This window comes from Neophocaena asiaeorientalis, unplaced genomic scaffold (genome assembly GCF_003031525.2).
Source record: "Neophocaena asiaeorientalis asiaeorientalis breed wild unplaced genomic scaffold, Neophocaena_asiaeorientalis_V1.1 scaffold330, whole genome shotgun sequence".
Lineage (NCBI taxonomy): Eukaryota > Metazoa > Chordata > Mammalia > Artiodactyla > Phocoenidae > Neophocaena > Neophocaena asiaeorientalis.
Genome location: NW_020175667.1, coordinates 341,077 through 364,717, shown reverse-complemented (window position 1 = coordinate 364,717; position 23,641 = coordinate 341,077). Strand labels below are relative to the sequence as shown.

The 23,641-nt window shown below is 35.4% G+C and overlaps 1 protein-coding gene across 7 annotated transcripts in view; it reads left to right on the top strand.

Annotated features, from left to right (window-relative positions):
• LOC112390578 (multidrug resistance-associated protein 1-like) overlaps positions 1-23,641 on the top strand; it is an 80,754-nt gene that overhangs the window by 18,469 nt on the left and 38,644 nt on the right. For 5 of the 7 annotated variants that reach the window (XM_024731547.1, XM_024731549.1, XM_024731546.1 and 2 more), the window contains 9 exons: positions 1,699-1,876; positions 7,524-7,778; positions 9,039-9,104; positions 12,300-12,437; positions 14,040-14,186; positions 15,941-16,025; positions 16,120-16,186; positions 16,576-16,702; positions 21,215-21,391. In XM_024731547.1, the coding sequence (XP_024587315.1) occupies positions 1,699-1,876; positions 7,524-7,778; positions 9,039-9,104; positions 12,300-12,437; positions 14,040-14,186; positions 15,941-16,025; positions 16,120-16,186; positions 16,576-16,702; positions 21,215-21,391 (1,240 nt within the window). Of the gene's footprint in view, positions 1-1,698; positions 1,877-4,655; positions 4,783-7,523; positions 7,779-9,038; positions 9,105-12,299; positions 12,438-14,039; positions 14,187-15,940; positions 16,026-16,119; positions 16,187-16,575; positions 16,703-21,214; positions 21,392-23,641 lie in introns of those variants that run through there. The other 2 variants (XM_024731552.1, XM_024731548.1) reach the window with 2 other exon arrangements.

The following is a 23,641-nucleotide window of genomic DNA, read 5'->3' as shown; positions in this document are numbered from 1 at the left end:
CCAAATGTGCCGTCTGTGGGGTACGAAAGAATTATTAAGTCCTTGGCTGTGGGGTAGAGAATTGTCTCCCTAATTTTGTCACACACTTTTTATAACATACTAGCTTAGAAATTTCAACATTGCATTGAAATGAGTCAGTTGACATGTCTTTCTCCCTGAGTAGACTATACGTTCCTCCAGGAACTTATTCAATTTTTGTGTCCTTAGCTCCCAGCACAGAGCCTGGCACATAGAACGAAATACAATTCCTGAATGGATTACTGAGTAAATGGACTTATCCAAAGCTATGCTTTTCCAAGAAGCACTCATTCTAGAGTATCTGAATAAGCTTACAATTCCCACACTGGGGAAGAATTGAGTCATCAGAATTTTATGAATTTCTATGATCATGTCTCATGTATAATAAATATATCAAAATTATACTTTCATTAATTTACTAGTAGAAGAAATTTGTTTCTTGTTGATCATGGTGCTTACTCTTTTTTCCCATTTATTGGGATTTTATTCTAATGTCAGTCAAACCAAAAAATGAGTATTTATATCTGATATCATGAATATAGATTTACGGTCTTTACTATGCCTTGATCACATATTATTTACAGTATTTCCTGGAAATATTTTTAGTAGTTCCATATTAATATAGTACCTGGTGATAGTCATTTAGTTGTTTGATTTTATGAAACAGGAAACAGTCTAATTGATAGATGTATCTACAGTAAGAAGAATAGTGCTTCTCATTCAGGAAATTTAATTCTGAGACCAAGAAGTTATTTAGTAAGTTGCTTTTGTAAAAATAATTTGAGGTCCCAATGGATGGCATCTGATAGACATCAACTAAAAATACAGAACCTGCTGTTGTATAATGTTTATGTGGGTTGTGGTCACTTCAAATAGTGATTTTCAGTGACTAGAGGTTTATAGTAGGATTTTTAGAGGCACTGGTATTATATTTGATTCTAAGGTACAATTTTAATAAAGATAATTTCTGAAGTATTTGGTTTATAAAGCAATTCAGGCAACATGAATTGCATTTAAGTATATATCTATTAACGGTCCAAGCTGTTAATGAAGTAGATTGAAGCTTAGATAATTAGAACCATCCCCATTGTCTAGGTGTACCCAGCATTGACCTTAATCACGATGACCATGTTGTTACCAAACTTAAGAGGAAACAAGTAAAGGTAGAGGAGAGGGAAATTGGATATGCATAAAAGTAATAAAAGGTGAGCTATAATTCAGGCCTTTAGAGAAACAGTGTCTTTTTGCCATGCTAAGAGATTGTCTACTTAAGTTCTAATTGTCATATTTCCCTATATTTAACAAAATGTATGATTTCAGCAAAAAAAAAAAAGAACTTTTAAATGTCTCTGTGTCTCAATTTTCATGATGAAGTTAGGCCAGAACATTTAATTATTTGATGAGATTGCCATATGAAAACTAGAAAATATCCTTCTACCCACAAGCCTGCGATAATAATTGTTGATTCTATTTATTATATATGCTTGAGTAAAAATAAAGGGGGAAAGGATGCCAAATTGGGCAAGTAAAAGAAGAACAGGCAAGAGTATGTGTGTGTGTGTGTGTGTGTGTGTGTGTGTGTGTGTGTAACATTTTGACAGCACTTAATTCACATAAGCATTTTATTACTTCAGATGTTTAACATTTCTTCCCTTTTCTCAATTTGCATATGACATTCAGGCAAATGATCATTTTCTGTGAACACCGCCCAGATTTTGGCTGGAGTGGCTATGGTTATGCTTTGGCACTTTTTGTCATAGTCTTCTTGCAAACCCTGATCCTTCAGCAGTACCAACGTTTTAACATGCTCACTTCAGCAAAAATTAAGACAGCTGTAATTGGACTGATCTACAAGAAGGTAAAAGATTAAAGAAATTCTCAATTTCTAAATGAACTGTATCCTTATGTGCTTTCAAATAAGGGATCTGGAAAAATAGAAGTGTATATTAGAAAGTTCTAGTGTGTCCTTTGAATATACATTTATTCTGCTATGAAAGAACTTTGACTCATCAATATTGGTTGCATTAATTTCTTTATAGGGTCCTCTTTCTATAGTCCCTGAAACTTCTAGTCAACTCTAATCCATGAAATTAAGTGATATTCTGTGTCCACTGTTACATCACTTAACTCCTCCTCAGAAAGTGAATGGAATTGAATGTTTTATGGTTGTCTATATTTATGTATCAATAAAATTTCTTTCCATGATCATGTTCCATCTACAGAGTACCTTTTACTTCCTCTGCTCACTCTGTCTTTTCATGCAACAAAGCCATCCTTCTCTCTACAGTCGTTACCTATTTCTCTTTGAGTCTAAGCCCTCTCTCACCCACCCCAAAACCTAGCTGATCCTTATACCTAGCATGACCCTAAAGTTTAATTTGTCCTTTCTTGAAAATACAATTTTAAATACCACCTCTTTACCATTCAGAGCCTTTTATTTACATGATAGTTATAAACAAAGAGTTTCCTCCCTCTCATAGTTATCACTGAGTTATTAAATCAACAGGTGTATTTTGCCTTCTTAGTCTGTACTCTATAAATTGTGGGCTCTTCAGATTTGGAATAGAAACTTTTTAACCTGTTGTACCTTTATCATCTAAGAGAGTGGCTTTTACACATTTTTACAAAAGTTGGAAGACTGAGTAAGTGAATAAATGAGCCATTGCCTTCAAGAAATTGGGGAGAACTATTAACATACATAATAAATGTGTGGAACTTAATGCAGATATTATAAGAGATCAGATAAGCAGGAAATCTACAATGTGTGTAGGCAGTTAAGGAAGGTTTCACATAGAAAGGAGACTTGAAATAGTCTTTCGGAAAGCTGTAGGCTTTGTGTAAGTGGAAGGAAATATAATTTGGGTTGACCTGGGCATGAAGTGTTCCAGACCATTTGGCCATATTAGGCCAAAATGGAGGCATAGAGTGATTTTAGAGACTCTGGAATGACCCAAGCTCAATTGAGCCAGGAAATACTGAACTTGAAGTAGAGCTAGCTCTGTATAACGTAGCCCAGATACAGGGTCAGAGAGGCTGCCCCAGTTGTAATTTTAATGGCTGTAAATTCTGCGAATTTACAGAATCCAAATATGGAGAAAAGATTGATCAAAGAGTCTAGGAATCAGTTTAAATGCTAACATTTGTTTTCGATATATGGTCTATATGGAACAGGACTTCATTCATTGATTAAAGCATTGGAGTTTAGGTATAGGATTTGGGTGCATTTACAAGCATAAAAGAGTAGATTGCGGTAGGAATTGGAGCAAACTGTCCGAAATTAAAAGGAAAATCAAGTGCTATGGGTGAGTCCATTATAAGAGCAAAAAGACCCTGGAGATAATGTAAGAGGGAACAGAGTCTACAGGAGTGAGACTGTATGGGTCCTTAGAGAATGTTTAATAACAAAGGGCACTCAAGGATCAAAGGAATACAGCAATCAAGCTGGTTCAGTGGATCCTGCAGTAGGGATTAAGATTTAATATTAACTCCATCAGACAAAAGCGGAAGATATTAGTAGTGACCTGTAGTGCTAGGATGCTCTGGGGCAGCCCATGCAGGTGGCACAAATATAAGGCAGTCTTTCTTCTGAGTCTCTTATCCTATATCCGCTTTCCAGAGGGACTAACTGGGGTTGCTAAATTTCCCTTCTCCTATACAGATTTTAGGATTCTGATTTTTGTCATATTTAGATAACTTCAAGATCCTAAATGGCTCTCATAGTGCACCAGATGACCCATGTTCATCTGACATTGGCCCTCCTTCATCAGGGATTTGTCGTTACACTGGATTAAAGCTGGTCTCACACCTTTTTCTTGGTGAGGAAGGGAGGTGTTTGAAAGCTCTTGTTCTGTATCCATCCATATGACTGCTGCTACTTTGGAGTAAAGTTCAGGGAACATCATTTTTTAAGGTTTGTGGGGAAGAACACAGACCTCCTTCCACTTGATCACTGCACGAGTCTTTGGGTCTTAAAACTCAGGTTTTGTTACCCCTTAGCTCTCCGTTGCAAGCTCCATGGGAATTCTTCCTTTCTTTCTTTTTTTTTTTTTTTTTTTTGTGGTACGCGGGCCTCTCACTGTTGTGGCTTCTCCCGTTGCGGAGCACAGGCTCCAGACGCGCAGGCTCAGTGGTCATGGCTCACGGGCCCAGCCACTCCGCGGCACGTGGGATCTTCCCGGACCGGGGCGCGAACCCGTGTCCCCTGCATCGGCAGGTGGACTCTCCACCACTGCGCCACCAGGGAAGCCCTCCATGGGAATTCTTGAGGACTAAGAAAAAAGACATGGTTCAAAAGCAGCATCAGTTAGTCCTGGGCTTAATGTGGGCAGTCTGAGGGCATTCTTCCATCAAATACCATCCAATAGGAGTTTCTGTGATTTTTAAAATATTCTATATCCACATTGCCCAGTATCGTAGCCACTAGTCATATGGCTGTTAAACCCTTGAAACTGAAACGTGGCTAGTAAGGGTAAGGAAGTAGATTTTTAATTTCAATTAAATTTAAGTTTAATAACCGTGTCTAGACTGTCTACATTTGTGGCTTAAAGGTTTATTCTTTCCTTAATTGTGGGAAGTATATAATATAAAGAAAACTGATAAAATTCTGTTTCCATTCTTTAAAATAGATATGCTTAAGTGCGGTCAGAAGGAGGAGAGAGAAAGAAAATCCTGGCATACTTTTTTTGCATCCAAAGGAACTGAAGAAAAATGAATTCTCATAGATTTATGAGGATCCACCTTTACGAACACCATGACTCATTAGAAGTATGGCAACCACTGTTTGAGAATCACTGGGATAGAAGTGTTTAGGGCCCAGCAAGTTCTAAATTATATGATGTCTATGACTTACAGCTAGGATGGTCAGGAAAAATAGTTCAGGAAATAAAGATATGAACCAGGGCCGTGGCAATGAGTCCAGAAAGGAACAAATACACGAGGGAGAATGTGAAATTGTAAAACAAGTTTCATCATCATAAGATGAAATGAACCATTAGTGAATTGAGCTCAGTGATAAAAAGATATTTCCAGTCCATAAAAAGGGTTTTTGAGGTTGGAAGCCATATCTGGTTTATCTGGGTCTTCTTAGAGCATAATTCAATCGATGAAATGAATGAAGTTTCAAAAAGTGATGAGTCACAGTTGTGTTACAGATCCTCCTGAGTGGGTCCCCAACAAGGGTCCTTCTGTCCAGTGTCCTTCGAGCCAACCAAGTTTGGGTTAGGAGCAAAGGAAAGCTTTATTCTTTGATCAGATAACGGAGAGATGGGAGCTCGCTCTAGAGCAGGGGTCCACAATCCGCCCCCACCCCGGACCCCCAGTCTGTGGAAGAATTTTCTTCCAGGAAACCAGTCCTTGGGGACCGCTGCTCTACAGCACAGGGCTCTCCCGGCAGGCTGGCGGGGAGGGGAGGGGGCGGGGTTCTTGCTGGGTGGTTGCAGCTGTGCTGCTCAGGTTCCCGATCAAGGTGCCAGGCCCAACATCTCTGCTCGCGGTCCGCTGCTGCCATCTTGGATTAAGTGTCATGCGTGGCTACTGCACCCCGACACCGAGCATCGGTGTAGGCTCAGCCGTTTCCGTTCTCAGGAGGAACTCTGGTCTGAAGGACTGGGTGCAAGGCCTCTGCACACTGTCCCCTGGGAGCAAGTGAGACTAGACTAAACACCCAGGGAAAGGGAAAAAAAAAAAAGGTTAGACTTTATTGTATTACCCAGTCCCCTTAGAATTGTTTTTTTTTTTTTTTTTAACATCTTTATTGGGGTATAATTGCTTTACAATGGTGTGTTAGTTTCTCCTTTATAACAAAGTGAATCAGTTATGCATATACATATGTTCCCATGTCTCTTCCCTCTTGCGTCTCCCTCCCTCCCACTAGAATTGTTAATGGGTTTTTGCCGGTGACAGTTGTGCTTTGTGTGTTTTCCAAAGGGAGGGTATTTATTTGGTTCCTTGGATAATTTGATGATTTTGAATTACTCAGTCTTTTAGTATTTTCATAAATACTAAGTGTGGTTTATCTTTTCCTTCTAGAAAAGTGGGAGAAAAGAGTTTATATTTGTTTATAGTAGTAAGTTGGGGGTGGGTGCTATTAGAGATCAATGGATCTCTCTTAAAAAATGCTATAGTCTTAATGAAATGAGAATAACTGTTCTTGGATTTCCATTGTTTTACTTGGCCACTTTAAATGGTCAGTAACTTATTAAGGGAGTCTACAAAGCTACATTTGGAGGAGGCGTGGATAGAAGCCTAACTATTGTTGTGATTAGTATTTTTTCCTTTTTTCCTCTTATGGGAGCAGTACTTATTCTGTTTTATCATCAGCACCACTGTGCCCCTTAGAAGTCAGTAGCAGAAATGTAAAGGATTCAACACTGCAGTAGCCATAGGGCTTAGGGGGATCCTGACACTTTGTGAAACTCCCAGGTCTGTGCATCTCCTCCAGCAGCCCCATGACCTCCCACACGCACTGAGCCCCCTCGGCTTTAAGCTAGGGAATGTTAAAAGTGTTCCACTGAAGGCCCTGCCTACTTTTTTTCCAGATGGGCTTTTCCTCTGGCTTTGTATTAGTCATTTATTGAATAAATAGATCTTGAGTGCCTCCTGTATACCATTTACTTTTGTTAGATCCAGCTCTCAATCCTGTCTCTCTTTAAATCAATGTGATGGAAATTCTTTAGAACTTTTGTCATATGAATGGACTTTTGCCTCTTTTCCAGTTTAAATATAAACTTACACTATTTATGCTTTTCACTGGGAATTTTAAATGAGTGGGAAATTAAATAAATGAATTTCTAATATCAACCTTAGTAAGAAGATACCAGTAATTAACCTTAAGGATATTGAATTCAATATAATATTAAATAACATACACAGAGGGAAAGTGAGAATTAGGCTTTGGAAAAGATGTATTTCCAACTTGTCCATGAAGCCTTTTCAATAATCTTATCTCTCTAAATCCCCATGGCCCTTCTTACCTATTGTTATAATCAGCCTGTGTGTAGGACCTTTGTGTAGGAGGGGAGTGGACTGCACAATTAGATTATAATCTCTTTAAGAATTAGGACTGTATCATTGAAAAATTAGCATTCATTAGATATTCATTGATTCACTTGTGTACTTTGTATTGATAAAAGTTAGATGGTTTAGCATTATACGCCAGTAAATAGAGAGGAAGCTCAGTGCTAGAAATCTAGAATTGATTTCTTTTGCAGTTTTTCAATTCCACAAATTGTAAAGGGTTCTTGGTGAATGTATTTGCTTGGGCATCCAACTGTTACTCTCTACCAATACATAGTAAATTTTAAAACTATGTAATTTGATCAATAATTGTTTTTTCTTCATCTAAAAACATAGCTCTTGATATTATATGATCCGATGCATAAGTAATCATGCATATTTGTCTAAATATATTACAAATTTTTATTTTTAGTTAAAAGTTACCATTGTTTTCACTGTAAAGATCCCTCATGATCTACAGAACTCTGAGTATTTTGCTTCTCTTTTTCCAGGCCCTGCTTTTATCTAATGTTTCTAGAAAAAAGTTTTCCACTGGGGAAATTATTAACTTGATGTCAGCAGATGCCCAGCAGCTCATGGACTTGACCGCAAACATCAATCTCCTTTGGTCAGGTCCTTTTCAAATCCTGATGGCCATATCATTCCTTTGGCAAGAGCTGGGTCCAGCAGTGTTAGCAGGGGTAGCAGTCCTTGTGTTTGTTATCCCAATGAATACTTTAGTTGCAAATAGAATGAAAAAGCTGAAGGTAAGAATATGATTGCCTCAAGTTACATGTGTCCAATAGTACTTATTACTTTAATACATTTAGGTGCTGAAAATTTATGCCTTCTTTTATATTTTTCTGAAGTTTTCAAATAATTACCAAAAAGATTAGGCTTTAAAGATGAGAAATAGAAAATAACATATGATTATAAAATAATTACGAATTACTAAACACACTAGTATTTAGAATAACAGGTTTTTCAGTGAATTCTTTTAAACTAATTTTTAAAAAATATTCTGGATTTTAAATGATTGTAAGTCAAATTTTTAGGAATGGACTTACATTTTTTTTTTTTTTTTTTTGAGGTACACGGGCCTCTCACTGTTGTGGCCTCTCCCGTTGCGGAGCACAGGCTCCGGACGCGCAGGCTCAGCGGCCATGGCTCACGGGCCGAGCCGCTCCGCGGCATGTGGGATCTTCCCAAACCGGGGCACGAACCCGTGTCCCCTGCATTGGCAGGCGGACTCCCAACCACTGCGCCACCAGGGAAGCCCTGGACTTACATTTTTAGGACCTTAATCTAGAGCCCTAAGACATCCAAAGAGACTCCAATATTATATACAAATATTCCAAACAGAAAATATGCTTTAATCATACAAACAATATTAAGGATATTAACTTGTAAATGTGTACTTTGTTAGATATACAAATACTTATTATTATATATAAAATAATTGTGGCAGTATTATTGGAGGAAACCCTTAAGAAGCAATACCTAAACAATAATAAGTATAAAATAATATAAATATTAAGCATTTGAATAAATGTATAATACTTATATAATGTTTGCAAAATAACCAGTATTTGAAAATATACATTTTAATCACTCTAATTTCCAAAGTACTAATAACACTCAAGATAGTACACTTAAAATATAGAAACCTTTATTTATATATATATAAAATTGATAGAGTTTGGGGAATTTTATCCCATTTTAATAGAATATGGATATTATTTTATCATTCCATTCTAAATAACTATTATATTTTCTACTCTTTTGGAAAATGTACACCTTGTTTTTATCCTACTGCTGGCTACTCTCAAGTTTATAATGTCTATTTATAACTATTTTCTAACATTATCAACAGAATAATATTGCATGAACATTATAAGATGGTTTTATATAAAATATTATACAAAATAGAGGAAATACATTGTATTTTTAAAAATAGCTATGGTCATGTCAATTAAAGTATTAGCAACTCTCGTCAAATATACTTTCATTTTCTTTCCCTTACCTAGAAAAGCCAAACGAAGAACAAAGACAAACAGATAAAACTGCTCAATGAAATCTTACATGGAATTAAGGTAATATAAAAAGAGCATACCTTTAATTTAACTATTTAGAATATAGCAATGAGTTAAACAATAAATGAATTTTTTAGCATTCTCAATATCAAAGCAATGATATAAGTATAATTTTTGAGGGAGTATTTTAGATTTCAGATGTATAGGAATTCTTATTGTTGAAATAACATTTAAATAAAGCCAAATAAAATGCAGGCTTTTTTTTTTTTTTGATTCTCAACCAACAACTAAATACAAATATCCCAAAAGATACAAAATATTACTTGTTTCAAGGGTAGAAGTGATGGGATGAATCAGGGCAGAGTGACAATATCATTGTCATCAGTGTGAAGGCAGATTTATACAGACAGGGTAAGTGATGAGAAGGCAGATTTATACGGGGTTCTTTTACTCAGAATAGAAATGATCATACAAATGCTATTCTATGAAAGGTGTGTTACAGATTATTTGTTTCCTAGAAAAGCTACCCCCACTCCACACCACTAACATTTTCTCTGTGATAAAATGAGTGAAACCTTTTGAACTTTTGAATAGAGATCTTCCTGAATTTACAATGGAGCTATATCCTGATAAACCCATCATAAGCTGAAAATATCCTTAAGTCAAAAATGCATTTCATACACCTGACATACTGAATATCGTAGCTTAGCCTAGCCTAAATATGCTCAGATCACTTACATTAGACTACAGTTGGGCAAAATCATCTAACACAGAGCCTATTTTATAATAAGGTGTTGAAAAGTTCATTAATTTATTGAATACTGTACTGAAAGTGAAAAACAGAATGGTAGTATGGGTACAGAATGGTTGCAAGTGTATTGGTTGTTTACTGTTTGGACTGTGTGGCTGCCCAGCATCACGACAGAGTAGTATACCACGTATTACCAACCCGGGAAAAGATCAAAATCCAAAATTGGAGGTGCAGTTTCCATTGAATGAGCATTGCTTTTGCACCATCCTAGAGCTGAAAAATCCTAAATTGAATCATTGTAAATGGAGACCTGTATATAATTTCAAATCCTATTGCACTTGGATTATAGCTTACCAGATTTTTCTAAAGCACAAAATTTGCAGAGTTCACATGGAATTTCCTTCTAACATTTATTTTATTTATTTATTTATTTATTTATTTATTTATTTATTTATTTATTTTGTGGTACGCGGGCCTCTCACCGTTGTGGCCTCTCCCGTTGCGGAGCACAGACTCCACAGGCTCCAGACACGCAGGCTCAGCAGCCATGGCTCACAGGCCCAGCCGCTCCGCAGCATGTGGGATCTTCCCAGACCGGGGCACGAACCCGTGTCCTCTGCATCGGCAGGTGGACTCTCAACTCTTCCCTGCGTCACCAGGGAAGCCCTCCTTCTAACTTTTAAAAATGCATAGGACATTCCCTCTGTCTGGTGCATCTATCATTATATACACAGAATAAACCCATTATATGTACCCATTGATTCACCTTAGAATCAATAAATGATATACTGTATTGTGCTGTGTAGAATTTTTACAAAAATATAAATTACTGAAGTGAAAGACATTGTTAGATTGAAGATACCTTGAAAGGAGGCTATTATCCATTTAATCATCTGAACTTTAGAATGGCAGTAAGTAACTCTGAAATTTAACTCAGATTATTCAATAAGGTCACACATCCCCAAAGTATATGATCCAGATGCATCTTGCACCTCTTGGTGGGTTAATTGAGAGCTCCTGCATCCATTAGAAAGTAGAGTGATGTATGTTCATAGATTTTAAGTATTGATATTCATAAAAGGAAATTTGTATTATCAGTAGGACTAGGACAGTGTAGATAAAATAAAAGAAAATTTCCTCAAGATCTAAGCAAAGTTCAAGATTTAAAATAGCGGTCCCAGTAGTAAATACACTAGAATATTGGTAGAGGTCCAAGTGGCAATCAATTAGTATAGTTTAAAGGTGTGAGTAGTTTGCATCCTTGGAGTCTGAAAACAGGTGTCATAGAGCCTCTATTTGATAATGATAATATATTAGCATTTATTGAACATTTTCTATGTGTCATGCACTGTGCCTATCACTTTATATCTGTTTCCTCATATAATTCTTATAAACCTCAAGAAAAAGATTTCTCATCTTCATTTTACAAATAAGGAAGCAAAGTATCTGAGCAGGTAAGGGTCATGTCTAAGTTCACAGAGCTGGTGAGAGATTATTAGGGATCTCCAGAGCACCAGGACTAATAGGACAGATAGACATATAGATAGATAGATAGATAGATAAAGATTTATTTTAAGGAATTGGCTTATGATTATGGGGGCTGGCAAGTGTGAAATCTGTTGAGAAGCCTGGAAATTCCAGCAGGAGTTGATGTTGCCATCTTGAGCCTGGAGGCAGAATTCCTTCCTTCTCAGGGAGCCTCAATTTTTTCTCTTAAGGTCTTCAACTGATTGGATGAGGCCAACCCATTTAATGGAGGGTAATCTGCTTTATTTAAAGTCTGATGACTTAAATGTTAATCAGATCTAAAAATTACCTTCACAGCAACATCTAGACTGGTGTTTAATCAAAGAACTGGGCAACATAACGTAGCCAAATTAACACATAAAATTAATCATCACAAAGAGATAGAGCTGGAATTTGAATGTAGGTCTTTCTCACTCTAAAACATATGTGGTGAGTCATTGTATGATTCTGCTTCTGCATGTTTTCCGTCTCAGAAAATAGTTTACAATCTCAGAACACCAGTAACCTTTCAGAAAATGGCTTGAAGTCCCAAGACATCAGTTTTCAAGAAATTGGGAGACCAAGGAGAGAAGCTTAGATATTCAGAAATGGGAAGAGAACAGAACTGAGAATTGGACCAGCAGGAAAATTGACAGGATTAAACTAGATAGAAACTGCTATGGAGCTCATGCCAGGAACCGGGATGTTGCCAAAATCTGGCTCAAGAATAAGCTACTGGTGGGTAAGGGAGACATAAGCCTGGGGAAATGGTGATTTCCTCCCCCGACCCACCCCAAAAAAACACAATTCAAGGAAGTGTTTTGACTCGGTTGAAAACAGGAGAAATTTTCTTTACTTTATAGGTAACATCTGTTTTTTTACCTACACAATTACGTGAGTGTGTATATGTGTTATAGTGTGTGTATTTGTATGTGTGCATGCTTTTATTCCTTCTATGATATTGATTGTCAAATAGTCACTGTCTGACTTCTTCACAGATCCTTAAACTTTATGCATGGGAACCCTTCTATAAAAAGAAGATTATTGAAATTCGAGAACAGGAATTGGAAGTTCAAAAATCAGCTGGGTATCTTGCTGTATTTTCTATGCTGACTTTAACTTGCATTCCATTCTTTGTGAGTGTGTGTATTATTTCTTGTTTTGATTTTCAAATTTGATTTGCGGATTCACCTTCAAATTACCTGGAATTAAGGTGTCCAAAGTGAAATCTTCTTTATCTGAATTTAAATTTAAAAAATATGCGGTCATTAACCTATGGAGATAAGAGAATGAAAGTTTTAAAGAAGGGGAAAATTTTTTTGATGCATTCTCATTGGTCTGTATTTTTTATATATAATAAGATTTTACATCTTTGTAAATTTCTTATAGATTGAACATATGCCATCCTCATTCTTAAAAAATATAACCTGTATTTCAGAGTTCCATTTCAGCTCTAAAATTTTTTGATTTTCATGATTAATCCCTTTTAAGCAAGACCCAAAGTCACACTACATAGAGTTGGGAAGGGAAGTTATCTAAACATTTACTGAGTGTTTCTGCTGTATACCAGACAAGTTATATGTGTTGCTTTATTTCATTCTTGAAATAATAAGGCATTACTTTTCTCATTGCACAAAAGGAAATGGAAATATTGATAGTTTGGAAACATCCTCAAAGTTATAGAATTAGTATTTGTACGTGAATTGATATGAACTGAGGTCATTCTCCTTCTGTCACTTCATACAAATATTGGTAATCTCATGCTATTTAAAGAGTATAAATTGGGCTTCCCTGGTGGCCCAGTGGTTGAGAGTCCGCCTGCCAATGCAGGGGACATGGGTTCGTGCCCCAGCCCAGGAAGATCCCACATGCCGCGGAGCAGCTGGGCCCCTGAGCCTGCGCTCTGCAACGGGAGAGGCCACAACAGTGAGAGGCCCGCATACCACAAAAAAAAAAAAAAAAAAGTATAAATTGCCTTGAAATATGAAGCAGCAGCTGAAAGCTAAAGGATAAGAAAACTACATATACCTGAAGCATCAATTTTAACCAAAGTTACCACTCTCAGTGGTGATGGGGTCAGGGAACATTCTATATGTCTCCCCTGTTGTTAATTTAAAATATTATTATTTTTTATTCAAACAGACATATGGGTATTATGAAAGTAAAAACAATATTTACATTTGGAATACTTTAGTAGAAATGTCCAAGAAACATTTGTTTAAGACAGTCCTATGTACATGATAAGTAGTCAATACATTCTCACTCATAAATGAACTTTTCTGCCTTTTCTAAATGAAACTTATGCTAGTAAATATAAATCTTATCAGTCGTGATCTCTTTATGCCTTCCTCTGTTAATACTAAGGCACAGAGAAAGTATAATTATTTAACATGAGATAGAAGGTATGCACACGTTACTGGAAAAAATTTACATAAAACTTCTCCACTTTGAAAAAAGATGAACTACTATATGTTTTAAATGGGAATAATTACTCTAGTGAAAATACGATATGTCAAAGAAGGGAGCTAGACCATATTTTCATAGGATGTCATTATCTAGGATACACAATTGTATGATCTGTACTAAACATTGATTTCATAACTTTCTGCAGTAGTACTGAATAGTACTGAATTTTGGTAAACAGCAACAATAAAGGTTCTTAAAATTTTCTTTCCTAATTTTGAGTCTCTAACTCATAACTGAATAACTGAAGATAATAACATATCTCTATTTTTAAGGTGTCCCTGGCAACATTTGGCGTCTATTTCTTACTGGACGAAGGCAACATTTTAACAGCCACTAAAGTGTTCACATCTATGTCTTTGTTTAATATTTTAAGGCTTCCTCTGTTTGATTTACCAATGGTGATCTCAGCTGTGGTCCAGGTACATCCAAAGTATCCTTAAACTGAGAATCATTTCTCTACTGAAATCTATGGTTTTGCATATTTCATTTCTTTGTCTTTTTTTAAAATTTCACTTTTTGTAGTTGCTTTATACTGCTTTCAAAATTAACCTCCCTGATTTAATGAGCAATAGAGAACATTATAGAATGGAAGGAATCGTGTCTTCTTTGCCTGTGCTTCTCTTCTATAAAAATGACTTTTACACGTCTTTTCAATAGAAAGTCAATTGACTTTCTTTTCAAGTCAATTGAAAATGACTTTTCAATATGTGATACTGTTTTCTTTGCTAAATGTTAGTTTCTTTTATTTAGCTTTTTAAAATTTGGTGTTTGACACTATGCCATTAGAGGGTTCATTTTCTGTTTTCAGCTGAAAAACTTTTAACTAGGTGCTTTGCACAGAGCTGGATCTGAATTTTCCCAGGGTTCAGCAGCATTTCGTCTATACTGAATGAATAAACCAGGGAGAAAAGTGCATTGGTAATATCAGTCTGCCAACAAACCTTGTATGAGGTATCTGGTTCAGCCTGCTTTTATTGTAATCTCCAATTGCTAGAGGCTCTTTAGATGCTATAATGAGTAGAAGGTGGCTAAAACCACAAGGAATCCAAAGAACTGAGTTCCTTCATCCCTTTGCCCTGAGATTTTCTCAGTTAAATTTTTTTGATATCAGGTTTGGGCATTCCACCATCAAATCCTTTTCAAGTCTGGGTTCATAAACAAAGTGAATCTTTGCTTATTGGAACCGGCTCTTTGATCTAAGAACTTTGCGTTTTAATTTTTAAATTATTTAAATGAAGAGTAACATACTTCTATAGTAAATACCAATTAAGCTATTTTTGTTACATAATACCATTTTTATGTTATTTTACTAATAATGACCAACAGAGGGCATAGAAGTACTATTGTTGTGATGCTTTTAACACTTGTTTCACAGCACACTTCTCTTAAAGAAAATGTCATTCTTAGCGTAACAGTTTAGTTTTGCTTTTGAAATTAGAATCTAGCTAAAGATCTGGTATGGCAAAGTGTTTTCCAGCTCCTAGTGGTATGCTACTACTGTCACTAAACAAATAAGGAGAACAATTGTCAAAAAAAAAAAAAAAGAAAGAAAAGGAAAGAAGAAAAAAAGAACCAGCTCTGCATACTGATATGACACACTTGGTAAACAAAACCACGGCCCAGTTACATCTTATCCATTAACAATAGACATTTCCTAGCATAAAGTGAATAAAAATATACTAGAGGTTTCATGCAAGTCAGTTTCAGGGGGAAAAATGATTCTATTTATCATAATTGTAGCTAACCATTTTACAGGTATTTTACTATAACTAAATGTTACTATTGCCAAAACAATCATTTTATTTATGCTCAGAAGCAGAATTCATTCAATTGTCCTGAAGTTGCTTTTAAAAACTAATTTTTGTATAATTATTAATTAATCAGTTATTATGACTTTACTAGAATGTTAAGGAGGAATTTTGGCTTCTTCTTCTCGTGCTTTCCTGCATATATGATATTTGTTTTGATCTTTGATCCTTGAAACTGTTCTTTTTCTTTATGGATGGACTTATTTATAAACATTAAAACAATGCAAACTATGCTTGCTGAATATTTCTATCAATATCTTCAATTTGCATCAAAAATTTTAATCATACTGTAATTAACAATAAATACTTTTCAGTTTAACTTGTGCTTGAAACCCAAAAAATTTCATTTGCATTTATTTTGATAGACAAGAATATCATTGGTTCGTTTGGAAGACTTTCTCAATACTGAGGACTTTCATCCTCGAAGTATAGAAACAAAGTACATAGGAGGTCAGCAGTTCCTCTTTGTATTCAATATTTATTTGACTTCTAGGCTGAAGACAATTGATTCGAAGATACATTTGTATTTAATTTTTCTTCCTAGATCATGCCATTGGTTTTACAAATGCTTCCTTTTCCTGGGATAAAACAGGGATTCCAATATTAAAAGAGTAAGTCATGGTTTGGGGAAAATTAAAAACAAAAAAATTTTAGCATTGAATTCTATAATGTTCCATGTTTTTATTTTTTAGAGTTTTTAAGCAGAAGATAAATCTATTGGAATTTACAAGATTTTTTAAAAACCTTTCACTGCACATTTCATTTTTATGGTTGTTTTACTCTCTTTTTTCCCTTTTCATTTCTTCTATTTCCTCTGCAGCATTTGCTGTTGCATTTTGGAAGTTTGGGTGTTTGTAGAATAATGTAGAACAGTGTGAATAGCAGCAATTTCAGGGATGATACCCAGTGCAGTGATACAGTGACTTGTCTAGGAATATACATTAAAAACAATTATAACATGAACTTCTTATGTCATCTCTCTCCTTTTCTTGTCATGCAGCTTAAACATAAAGATTCCAGAAGGAGCTTTAGTGGCTGTTATAGGGCAAGTTGGGTCTGGAAAATCATCTCTGCTTTCTGCCGTTCTAGGGGAAATGGAGAAACTTAAAGGAGTAGTCCAAAGAAAGGTAAAGTCAACAATGCATTCTTTTCACATCTCCTAGTGTAATAGGCTACAGCCAGCATATCGTTAGTGTCAATAAGAATTTATCAAATTGAATTGAAGATGCAAGTATTTAATGAGCATTTCTAGTTTGTAACAATCATTTAAATTTCCACAGAAATTGATTAACTGTGGATGGCTTAGTAAGAGCATTGTGTCCTCCAAATACTTCAGCAAATCATTTAGGAATGCTTATGGTAATTGTTTGATGATATTAACTAAATTGCAACCAATTATAGAGAAATGAATGTGATTTATAATGTAGTTTGATTAGGTTTCTAATTATCATTCACTGCAATGTTTCCTAAGTAATTATGGCCGTTCCATTTCTAAGAAATCTTGTAGTTGCTCATGAGAAGGACCTTTGACCTAGAAAAACCTCAGGAAAATAATAATATTAATCGCTTACATTTAAATTTAAGCCTTTGGACTAAGGAGAGGTCTGCTCCACTCCCAGCCATTTGTTTTATTCTTAAAGATCAGTAGGAATAAGAATTCAAGAAGTTCTTCATCAGCTTTTTCTTCTCTGAAATACTAGACTATCTAATGAGTTTTTCCTTAGACCTAACTAACTGTTAGGTAAAATACTACCTATTCGCTCCTCTCACATCTGACAAGATGGAGAAGCTCTATAGATCTGAAACCAGTGTCTTCACAGTTTTGCTCTCGAGGAAAAAGCAACTCCAAATCTTTTTATTTTTTTGTTCATAATATATCTTTCCTCATGTCTTTATATCTTTCCTGACTCCAGTTCTTTAGTGATTATTTATTTCTCTCTCAGCGTTGCTATTTCTTAGTTTGGAATCAAGTGTGAGTTTTAGGACTTTTTCTGATAAGGTTACACTTAATGAATACCACTATTTAACTTTAAGTACACGATCTTTGTGTCCTTATGTGCTTCCTAATGATTACGACCAGCCATTTGTCTATCGATCAAGATGACTATACCTTTTCCTAGGCCAGTAAGTATCCTTTAAAAATATAATGCTTGTCATGTTGATTTTATTATCGTTCAGTTTCTTTGGTTAATTTCACAAAGCAATTATTGAGCACATACTATGTGCCTAGCACTTAGTACCAGGGAAATAAACATGAATAGGATATGCTACGCTTCTTACAGAGTTCATAGTCTAGTGAGGGAGCTACTAAGATCAATTACAACAAGTATTTAAATTAGATTTTTTAAATGAAACGGTATAAAAACAACAAATTCTGCTTTAAAGAGAAAAACAATCAGAAAGTAGGTAGCCTTTTATTTAATCTTGAAAAATAATTAGGAGTGTATCAGTATAAAAACAATATCAATTCTAGCTTTCACCTGATGCATAAATGATAATAATAAGCTTGAAAGGTTAAGCAGTAGATTGAATAAGATAATGTGCAAAGACCTAGACTAGTTCTTGGCATAGAGTCAGCTGGCTCCCTATGAATTTTTATGGTTTTGTTATCTTCATTATGATTGTTGAGGTACTCATGGTAAGATTTAAAGATTATTTCTGATACCTTTGAGAATTCGTAATTAAGAAAGTGTTCATGGTGATAATAGAAACCATAACATTGCTATTACTAATCGTAAAGCAGAGAGGACACACTTTGTTTATGTTAAGCTAGGGTTGTCAAAGAGAAACAATAAATATATATATATTTTTTTCAGAGATATGTAACGTGTTTTAATTCTCTTGGAAGAATTTCTCTTTAATGGCTTGTTTTTCTTTCTTTTTTTTTTTAAAGATTTGATGAAAGTTCATAATAATGCAACTGACAATGAAATTTAGTTATTTCTGAGGTATACATTTTAAAGTAATAACTAGAATTATGACTTATAACATTATACCAGAACATATAAGATTTTTAGAAATTTCATGTAATGTCTGCAACATTTATATTAACGTATTTCCATACAAATAACCCAAAGAAAGTTTAGTATTAGTTGTTTGTTTGTTTGGTTGGTTGGTTTTTTATACTGCAGGTTCTTATTAGTCATCAATTTTATACACATCAGTGTATACATGTCAATCCCAATCGCCCAATTCAGCACACCACCATCCCCACCCCACCGCGGTTTTCACCCCTTGGTGTCCACACGTTTCTTCTCTACATCTGTGTCTCAACTTCTGCCCTGCAAACTGGTTCATCTGTACCATTTTTCTAGGTTCCACATGCATACGTTAATATACGATATTTGTTTTAAAGGGAAACAATATTATCTGTCTGTATAATTGGCCACATTGTTCTTTAGGAAGCTTGTTGGTCTGGATCAGTGGAGGATTTGAGGTACCACACTCTGAATTATTTCTGAAAACATTTTTAATCCTAAATATATGTGTCATCCTTATTATATCTAATTTAGTAGTAATATCATAATGATGGCATGGCCAACTTAACGTTTAGTATTTATAAGGTGATCTTGTTTACATCTTTCTGTTTCTCAAGGTTTCACATGAGCGCTTTTTTGAGGCATATCATTCCAACGTTCAAATTCTAAGATCCCCTATTCTCAGTTTCTAAGGCTTACATCAGACATCATTCATGCAGAGTATCCAATATTCAATGTTCTTTGATAAAACATCAGAGATTTAGAGTCCATTTTTGAATTAGCAAAACTTCTATCGTAGTTTTATTATTAAGAATGAAATGAAACAAAAACATTTTCATTTGTATGTGAGATGCAAATGATAATTATAATGATGATAAAAGGAAAAATTTACATCTCTGTGAAAACTGATTAACTTTTTTTCAGCTGCTGTCATACCAGAACATCAAGTCCACACCTCTCAATGTAGTATTTAGTTCCGGTTTTATATTATATACCACTTTTCCCTGTTCTACAATCTTTTCTCCTGTGTTCGTCACCCTCTGTTCCCCTTATCTTGACTAATGTATATCAAGTATTCAGAACTTCTATCACCCGAGGACAGATTTAATATGCTATTCTAATCAAAAGTTATCACACCATTGTAAAGCAATTATACCCCAATAAAGATGTTAAAAAAAAACAAGATTAAACACTGAAAAGAAATTCAGCCTTTAAAAAAAAAAAAGTTATTCACTAAATGAGGCAATTCAAGAGCAATTACTTTTGTTTTCAAGATCAAGTCAGATCAGAACTATACTGTTTTGGCTCAAAAGCCATTCTATGTCTTGCATGCTCAACAAGGAGGAATTAAAAGTTAATCTTTGACCTTCAAAGTAGTTGGTAGAAATCAAAAGACTGGTAGTTACACACAGGTCTACGTCAGAAAGTACTTTAAATGTGTGGTATTGTTACAGAGTGTATAATATTCAAAGTACTCAAATCAGTGTTTGGATAGAGTCCATGGGACAGATTGAAATGTGAGTCTCTAGTTCAAATACTGGGAATCCTTTGGAAGACAAGGGCTAGTTCAAAGGATATTTTATGGAGCAGAGTCATATTCAAGAATAATGTCAAGACATAAAATTACCAAAAAATGAATTTAAGAGCAGAGAGTATGTGGAAGAGAGAGATGTGCTGCCCAGAGCCCCCCTTCTAGGAAGGGCTTGCCACCCAGCCTTGGGAGTACATATAGCACATCAGCGCCTTCATGCTGGCCTCCTGGGGTCCCACTCTGAAAGGCCAGGCCAGTTCAGCCTAACAGAGAACAACTGATGGGTGATGCACCTCCATAGCTCTCTGGAGGGTTGACCAAATCTTCGTCGGATCTGAATTGCTGTGTGACTTCCTGCTCTACCCAATCCTCCTTCTTCCTTTTCCTTCCTAAGAATTGATCCCAAATAAACAACTTGCACCCCAAATTCAATATTATGGACTGAATTGTATTCCCCCCAAATTCATATGTTGAAGTCCTAACCCACAGTACCTGAGAATGTGACTGTATTTGGAGATAAGGTCTTTAAGGAAATAATAAGTTAAAATAAGGTCAGTAGGGTGGGCCCTAATCCAGTATGGCTGATATCTCTATGAGAAGAAGAAATTAGGACACACACACAAAGGGAAGGCCATGTGAAGACTCAGGAGAAGAAAGCCATCTACAAGCTAAGGAGATAGGCCTCAGGAGAAGCCAACCCTGCCAACACCTGATCTCACACTTGTGAGAAAAGAAATTTCTGTTGTTTAAGCAACCCAAGAAATTTCTGTTGTTTAAGCAACCCAGTTCATGGTACCTTGTTAGGGTAGGTAGAGCTGACTAATAAACTCAGTGTCTGCTTCCAGAAAATCCCACCAGACAGGTAACTTTGATAGAAGCTAGAATGAAAGTAAATAAAAGGCACCAAGTAACTCATTTGAAGGAGCCTCTAATAAAAATACATAAGATTAAAACAGGATATAAGATGAAAATGTAAATAGAATATCTTTACATTGAAGAAATATCTAAATATTTTTAAATTCGATTTAAAGAAAGCAAAACCATGGACTAGATACGTTCCTTTAATGTGGTGCATGCAAGTTCTCCTTTTCCCTTGTTAAGAGTATTTATTTTATTTCTTTCTTTTGTAGGGCTCTGTGGCTTATGTTTCCCAGCAGGCTTGGATTCAGAATTGCATTTTGCAAGAAAACATTCTTTTTGGCTCTGTCATGCAGAAGCAGCTTTATGAGCGAGTTTTGGAAGCCTGTGCGCTCCTTCCCGATCTGGAGCAGTTACCAAATGGAGATCAAACTGAGATTGGAGAAAGAGTAAGGATAATATATTTTATCTTATGCAGGAATAACATTCCATTCAGCTGCGCTAATAGAATATTTATAGCCTTTTTACTGAGGTCTTGAAGAGCTATACAACTATAATTTTAAAAAGTCATTGTAGAATTCCTATGAAAGAGATGGCCATATTAAGGACGAATAATTATTTATTATTGACTATTTTGAAAATAGATTGAAAATCAGCAGGAAATTCTGTTGTTAGTGTCCAAATGGGGGAATGAAAGCCCACCAAGTGGATCATCAACGCTTTGCCTTAGTTGCTGGCATAATGCTGTTCACTATCTAATGAGGGAATAATAGTTTTGTTTCTTCCTGAAGCTCTTGTGCACAAAGTCAAGCCTAGGACAGTGGCAACAGAGCCCCAGTCTCCAGTGGTGGCACACCAAGGCCAGGTTCCAACGAGGCTCTGAGATGATGCTGTCATGAATGTACCTGTTCCATATTTACACATTCCTGCTTAAGAGGAACTTGTTTCCCAGGCGTCGTATTCTTTGCTCTATTTTATTTTCATCGCATTAATGAATAGTCATTATGCTGCCCAGTGTTTTGGAGTTAAAAACAAAACAAAACAAGATATCGTGAGCCAAAGTATGAAGCCCAAGAGATGATCCCCAACCCATGACTAAAATCTCCACTAATTAAACATGAATACAAAAGCAGCCTCTGCCTACGATTCATGTGTACTATGAAGATAAGTAAATAATCCTTAGTGCTTTGAATTTCTGAGAAGAGAGTTAGCATAACATTGTTAGGCATTTTTACCCTGGCTTCAAGTTATTTAATTGTCTTGTTATATAAATTGAAAATTATAGAACAAAACTATAGAAAGGGGAAATATTTAAAATCGAGGGTGTACATTTTGCTGTACATCTGAAATTAACACAACATTGTAAATCAACTATATTTCAATAAAAATTTAAAAAATAAAATCTAGGATGAAGCAAATTTTACCTTTAACTAGACTTACTTTGGTTTCATTCATAGCCTGTTACTTTGCAGATGTATTTTCTCGAAGTGTTAAATTGATTTAATTTTTTTGCAACCTCTGTGTTTTTTCTGGCATCTTCACTATCCCTTGGTGAAATGGCACCATAGCTAGAATTATGCAGAAATGTGACTTCTTTTTCAAACTTGTTAATACATATCGAACATTATGCTGATAAAGCCAATCTCTAATAAAATGAAATAGCTAAGTATGTAACTAAAAAGTTGAAGTGGGAAAAATTCAAAATGTGAAGTATAGATTTAATATAGTCATTAAATGTTATTGCCACTTATAATTTCTGCTTTTTATATTTTTAAATTAAATTTATCCCAATCTGATGATGTACTTTAAAATAAACATATAATTGAATATTTCAAAAAGAAATCTGTTTACAGCTGTTTATGAGACGACCAAGATAATGAATGTAGAATTTTCCTCACTTTTATTCATCTTTTTCTTTGGCATTCTTCCACTGAACACAAATAGTTATTAATCTATTATATGCCCTTATTCTGCAATGGGGTATATAAGGGTGAACAAAAGAGCTATCAATCACCCAGTCTTCAAGGGACTGCAATCAACTGGATCTCTGCCAATGATATTATCAATTGTCTTTACCAATATTTATTTGGACACTGTGTGCTGGGAATGCAAGGATAAACTAGGCACGAGCTCATAGGAGAGTGAGACACTGACATGGGTATTGTCATTTCTAGCAATGGGTGAGTAAACAGGACACTGCAAGACAAGAAGGGAGGGAATGAATCACTTTACTTGGAACTCTGGGTAGAAGATTGATTTCAAAGAGGACTTAGAGTATCTTTTGAGTTGAAAAGGGAGGATATGGGCACCCAAGCATATCTGCCCAGATATGAAAAGGCAGGCTAGTCTGCTTGTAGGTCACAGTCACTTGAGAAGGCAGCATTGGGTGAGTGGTTGAAAGATGAGTTAATATCAGAATATAAGTATCTTAGGTTTCTACTAAGGAATTTGCCGATGCTCATGGATGATGGGAAGAGAGAGATATGGGCGTACAAGATTTTTAAGCAAGATGATAACATAATTACAAGATTCGTGATGACAAGTCAGAGGATGGATTGGAGAGAGGAGTGATTGGGTGATAATAGCTAATGTTGATTGTGTCTGTATTTGGTATTGGCTTTGTCCTAAATATATATATACATTTTTTTTTTTTTTTTTTTTTTTTTTTTGGGGAGCGGAGGCTCCGGATGCGCAGGCTC